The sequence below is a fragment of the Sparus aurata genome, chromosome 10, assembly GCF_900880675.1.
Source record: "Sparus aurata chromosome 10, fSpaAur1.1, whole genome shotgun sequence".
Taxonomy (NCBI): domain Eukaryota; kingdom Metazoa; phylum Chordata; class Actinopteri; order Spariformes; family Sparidae; genus Sparus; species Sparus aurata.
In genome coordinates, this window is record NC_044196.1 from 4,948,305 (window position 1) to 4,954,961 (window position 6,657).

Consider the following 6,657-nt stretch of genomic DNA (forward strand, 5'->3'; position numbering starts at 1 on the left):
TATTCTCCTGTCTGCTATGTTTGTGTTTCTCACATGAAGATGAACTGTTTATTTCTTAAATCATCGCAAACCTTTAGTTTGAATCAACCCTACTGTAAAGAGGATGTACAGTGACGGCAGCTGTACGAGGACAAACACTGATCATGTGGCGTCATCTAGTGGCGTCTAGAGGAGAGCTACATGTGAGGATTTGATGCAGCACAGTTTATTTTATTCCTATTCTTCATGTTTGCATGTTAATGATCCATATTTAGACAAGATGAGTGAGTACAAATACTTCATTTCTGTACCTTGTTTGTATTTGTATTTTACTTAGCATTTATTGAATTTTAATTTTATGTTATTATTTGACATGATATTATCTTATATTATATTATATTATGTTATATTACATTATATTATATTATATATTTTGACCTTACATTATATTACATTATATTATATTATACTGTATTATATTATATTATATTATATTATATCATATTATATTATATTTTATTATATTACAATATATCGACAGGCAGTGAAATAAAAGCTTTAAAGGGTATAGACAAAACGCGTATGATCCTATTTTGACCAGGTGTCGCTCCCCGGTTACAAAGTCGAGCAGCGATTGGCGCCGGATTTCAAAAAGAACCCGCCTTCTGGTCAGTTTCTCGTTGCCCATTGGTCGACAGCGCCGCTCGTCAAATAAACCCGGAAGACAAGAGTCACGTCGGAGCTTCTCTGGTACGTTTCGTTGAGTTTTCAACCAGTATTTTAGTGTTTCAGCCGCAGATATCTCAATACTACAACACCGGAAGAGTAGTTTTATAGCTACAGAGCGAAAAGACACCAGAAGACGTTTATTTATCATCGTATGAAGCCTTCAGCAGCAGGTCGGCTGAGACTTTAGTGCTTTAAAACACCGGGTTTAGCTCCGTGTGGTAAGTTTCTGATGATACGTTAATTATTGTGAGGCCACATTTTGATAGTTAGCTCCTGTTTTCACCTGCTAATACACGAGTGGCACTAATTCAAGCTAAGCTAACGTTAGCCTCATGGATAGATTAGCATTATAAAGTCAGAGACTGAGTTTATTAGGATTATTATACTTTTTAAAACATGTATTTGACAAAGTGCTTCACAGCTCGACAAAGATTAAGTGAAGCAAAGATAAAGTTATAAAAATAAAACAAGTTTATAAAGTTAAAGCTGAAGGATGTAAGAATAGGACACCTGCTGGATCCAAGGACTTGGAGCCAGCGTTTGGCCAGATTGACCGCTAACTGCTGCTGTTGGCTAGTTAGCTCAGTTAGCCGTGTAGCTAGCAGTCTGTCCTGGGAGCTGTGTGGGAAGTGTTGATGTTCAAATTGTTAATCCTTCACATTCTGCAGTAGGGCTGCACGATTCTAGAAAAAATATGAATCACGATTTTTTTTGCTCAGAATTGAGATCACGATTCTCTGGCACGTTTTTTTTTCACAAAATGTTTATTGCACTGATGAACTTGAACAAAAAAACCCCAAAAACATGATAGTACGACAGATACTACTATGCCTCTGCCAAAGCAATGTTTGTTTGTTCTATCATTGGATGAGAAATGATTTTTACAAAAGTAAAAAAAAAATAAAAAATTGTCTCCCAAGATGAGAGGGCATCCTTTTATACCTCATGTTGTACAGTGTTTATTGGGGCCGTATCTTTGGCTAGGTGATATGTCAGTGTTTCCCCTAGAATTTTTTTCAGGCCCGTTGGTACCCACCGAAAAAACCCTAAACAGAAGAGACGCGAAATACAGCAATAACAAACATTTCCATTAAATATCATTGTAGGCCTATATTGCTGAATGATATCACTTAAATGAAGTCATTAGGCTTAATCTAACCTTTAATCAAAGTTGCATGGGCCTGAAAGGCAGAAGGGATCTCAATGAAAACCCTCTGGTATGGTCCTCTTTTAACGGGCTGCTTATGCTGATGGCATAAGCGACAAAACATCCCTACACATAATTGAGATTCAGATCAGTTATAAATATTTTTTTTAACAAACACATGTTTTTTATTCATTTACTATAACAGAGTTACATACTTTTGACAATGCCTTGTCTGTTATTTTCATCATTATTGCTTACCAAAAAATAAAAGAGAGAAGCTCCTCAATCAGAAAAAAAATATAAGCTAAACAACAAATTGTAAACTCACCACGGGGAGTGTGGTACAACTAAGGGCTGCTGCCATTCGGGATCCCAGCCAGATGTTCTGTGTTTAGCTGTATTTTTTTTTTGCTGGGTCAATGTTACCAGTCAGTCCGGGCCCGCGGTCACCCGCCGGACAGGGGTCGGCAGTCGGCCCGGTGTCAGGGGCAGTAACGGTCCTCGAGCAGCCCCCCTCTCCACTGCAATCTGCCCCCCTTTCTTCCGTCTCACCTGCACCTGTCATTTTTTCTGGAGTTGCCTCTGTTACTCTCCCTTCATCTATTTTCCTTGGCTCCGGAGTCTGGCAGAAGAATTTCTTTATATTGAGTTGTCTGTCACCCGCGATATTTTTTCTTTTCTTTGGCGGTGCCATAGTTGGTTAGCTAACAAACCTTAAACATCCCAGAATATATGCCCGCGCTCTCAGCGGCGGTACTCGCATCATTACTAGGCAACGAAGCAGGTTGACTTGCGTTGCGCTGCACAGAGGCGCTCCTAATGTAAATGATTATTGATTTATAAATGAATTGATTGGTGGCTTATTTTTGGCGTGCTTTTTTTTGTGTATTTTTTTTTTTTTGGCCTGGCGGCAGGGGAAACGCTGTATGTGATAGCTGCTGTGATCGTCTGTCTAAAACAGAGGCATAATATTCTTCCTTTTCCAAACGCTGCCTCAGAGGTAGAGGTAAACATGTGATGTGACGTGAAGCCCGACGTTGGGCTGTGAGCAGTTGACAACAAATTTGTCTTCAAAATAAGAGCTTTACATTGCACCCCATTGGAGTTTAGAGCTGGGTTCTTAGCGGGGGGCTTTTAATTTGAAAGTAGCGACCGTTCCTAGATTGTGGCTACAACAACAAGCTAACATAACGAAACAGCTAGAGATCCAGGAGACGCTGCATCTCCTGATCTCAGCGGCTCTCCAGTTGCTCATAAAGCAGGCGAGGTGGAAATAAATGTACCCTCCGAGGCGGGAAATCGGCGGACCAAAACAGACCCTCAATTTGCCGCCCTCTGTCTAAAATCGCGGACCTAGCCGCCAAAAGGACGGGCAGATTGGCGGCTTGTTGCCCCGTCTAAAAACATCCTCTCACTCGCTCCTTCCAAACACTCAACTGCAGGTGGGCTTCCTCCACTGAATCACGTGTTGTAAAGACGCTTTACCGCAGGTTCAGGGTGGAGGCAGCGACAGTGCTGCGTGTGGGGGCGCTTCAAAAAATCCGGAAGGAAAATAGGAACATTTGTTTGTGATTCAGCTCGAGATATAAAATGCTTCAGAATCGTTATGTGTGGAAATGAGATCACGTGTATGTGTGAATCGGGATCTCGATTTTTTTTACGATTTTTTTGTGCAGCCCTATTCTGCAGAGTCAATGGCGTCCCCCAGCAGTCCGTCTCTGCTGGGCTTCAGGCGGCTGTCGGTCTACCTGATGGACTGTCTGAAGACGCCGGCAGACCTGAGACCAGCTGATATGAGACTGGCTAAGAGACTGGAGTCAGAAGGTGAGCGGCTGATGTGATAATCTCTCCAGAAACAGGTGTGGCTGGTGTTGGCATATGTTGACATCAGAAGTCTCAGCGTCATAAACCAAATGTTTATTGTGGAATGAATGACAAAAACATGCATGTTCTTGCTCATAGAGAAGTAAAGATAGTGTTTTATTAAGTGTATTCCATCCAGAAGCACCTTGAATCTGTCTCTATATGTTCTTTGACCCATTACTCCAGTTGACACTTCAGACACAAGAACCAGTAACATTTTCAGGTATTTTAGCTGAATCGATTACCGAACCATCTGTAGTCATTCCGGCTTTATACTTGATGCAAGATGTGTAGATTTTAATACCACAAGTAACAATAAATACAATGTTTGGGAGTTAATTCCTCCAAAATTTGGAACCAGAATTTGGGGACTATTTGAATGAAATATCTTGCAAGTGAAGCTGTTTTTAAATCGACCTGTCTATCCTTCAGACTCATCAGTCGACCTCTCAGTCGTGGCTTTGAAGCAGCCGTCCATCTGCCTGGTGGACTGCATGAAGACAGAACTGAGCGGACAGACTGTCGATCCGGCTGAAAACTGTATGTTTAAAGAAGAAACTGGGGCGTGGGAGTGTGACAACAAAACGCAGTTGAGTCACACAGGGGAAGATGACTACAAACGATATGACTCCATCGAAACAGCCGCGCTCGGTAACTCAGAGGAAGCTGACCAATCACAAAACAGCCCAGAGCAACATGATGCTGGGGATGAGGAAGAAGCGGAGTCTGCAGGTGGAGGTAAAGTGATGAAGTGATGAGATCCATTTTCTTTTGATCAACTGATCAAACAGAAGCATCGGTATCAATTTTCTTGAATTATGGATTCTGATTTTTGTCTCTTACCTTCGCTCATCTCCAGCTTCATAAAGAAACAAACATCCCAGCTCAGTGTTATTGATTCATCTTGAACAGAAGCTATAAATATGAACTGGATTAATCATGTATCTCTGTGTTTCTGTCATCTTCTGTGCTCCACCTCAGATGAAAACAAGACAGAGAAGAACCAGCAGCAAGGTGAAACCAAGACCCAGAATCACCACTGTGAGCATTGTGGGAAATCCTTCTCGAGGAGAGGCAACGTCATCAGACACCAGCGGCATCACTGCAGCAGGAGCCAACAAGAGTCTGGATCAAAACTGACAGAGCCGAATACTCATTCATGCAACAAGTGTAGCCGGATGTTCCGGAAGAAACACCGCTTAAGACTGCATGTACGCATCCACACAGAGAACAGGGAGAATCAGGAGGGAACCGAATCAGCAGAGGCTCCACGAGAGAGAAGTCATGCCTGCAAGCACTGCGATAAAAAATTCTATTTGTTACACACCCTCCGACAGCACCTCCTCATCCACACAGGGGAGAAAGCGTACAGCTGTGAGGTGTGTGGGAGACAGTTTGGGAGACCTGGCAGTCTGAAGGAGCACCAGCTGATCCACACCGGGGAGAAACCATATAAGTGCGACCACTGTGGCAAGACTTGTGCCAGGAGGGGAGACCTGAAGACACACATGCTGAGCCACTCTAAAGAGAGACCACACAGCTGCAGCCACTGTGAGAAAAGCTTCAAGCACCAAGCCAAACTCAAGCAGCACGAGCGTGTCCACACGGGGGAGAGACCGTATCAGTGCAAGTTCTGTCCGAAGACGTTTAGAGTTCAGATGTCTCTGGTGACGCACCAGTACACCCACTCAGGAGAGAAACCCTTCAAATGCCCCCAGTGCCCTAAGGCCTTCAGTATGAGGACCAACCTAAAGAAGCACCAGATGATACACACTGGAGAGAAACCATACAGCTGCTCACACTGCGGCAAGAGCTTCCGACTCGTGCAGCACCGCACCATCCACGAGAGCGTCCACACAGGGGAGAAACCATACAAGTGCGACAAGTGTGGGAAAGGCTTCTCCCATCCATCGGGGCTGAAGGCGCACCAGTCAGCTCATGACGAGAAACCGCAGCACTGCTCCCTGTGTGGGCAGAAGTTCGACAAGCTTGCCAAGCTGACCGCTCACGAGTGCAGAGAGACAGCGGAGAAACCGCACCGCTGCTCCCGGTGCGGCAAGTGCTTTACCCAAGCTGCAACTTTGAAGAAGCACCAGCTGATCCACACCGGAGAGAAACCCTACATCTGTAAGGAGTGCGGGAAGCAGTTCAACGACCCGAGTAACCTCACAAAGCACCTGCGCATCCACACCGGAGAGAAACCGTTTGAGTGTGAGCTCTGTAAGAGAGGCTTCAGGCTGCTGCAGCACCTCACGTCCCACAGGCTCACACACAACAAGAAGGATTAGAGGCTCTAATTCTGAGGCTTTGGACTTTTTTATGTGGAAGTGGAAATCGAGCTGGTTACAAGGAGGCCTCTTCTATCATCGTGTTAAACAAAGTTAATCAGCAAAGCAAATTATTTCAGTTACACTTAAAGAATGAGATGAAAAGTAGTAACAAACTGTTCCCTTGTCTTTAATCTGTTCACACGGTTCATCTCCTCATCTTTTGAGATGCAAGTCAAAAAAAGTGCCTTTAATTCACATGTTTTTGCTTTTTACTAATGAAGTTTAATTAATGTGACCTTATTCAGAGAGTCTAATAAAGTTCAGTTATGATGTTCAGTCTGCTCTGAGTATCTTTTAACCCTCATGTTGTGTTCCCTGTCAAAAATGACCGTTCCATTTAAACTCATCATAAAAACTGTAATTATGCATATAATATCACTACTTGTTGTGTTAGATCTTTTTATCAACTTCAGTTCTTGTGACCATTACAAGTTTTGAACTCCTATTTGTTATTTATGGCCTGTATACCTCACTGATCTGAGCGTATACATCTTGAATTCGAGTTCTAAAAAGCATCATTTCTGGATCATTTTGACTAAAAAATAATCAGATGAAACATAGTATATTGTTTATAACACACTACTTAGGGTCAAAGTTATGTGGGACATT

At 43.0% G+C, this 6,657-nt stretch overlaps 1 protein-coding gene across 1 annotated transcript; it reads left to right on the top strand.

The window, feature by feature from the left end:
- The first annotated feature begins 644 nt into the window (after positions 1 to 644).
- Positions 645 to 6,426, top strand: LOC115589677 (zinc finger protein 2 homolog). The gene is made up of 4 exons (XM_030430737.1): positions 645 to 729; positions 3,532 to 3,679; positions 4,151 to 4,456; positions 4,700 to 6,426. The coding sequence occupies exons 2-4, from the start codon at positions 3,550 to 3,552 to the stop codon at positions 6,004 to 6,006; spliced, it is 1,743 nt and encodes a 580-aa protein (XP_030286597.1). The 5' UTR covers positions 645 to 729; positions 3,532 to 3,549; the 3' UTR covers positions 6,007 to 6,426.
- The last annotated feature ends 231 nt before the right edge of the window (positions 6,427 to 6,657 follow it).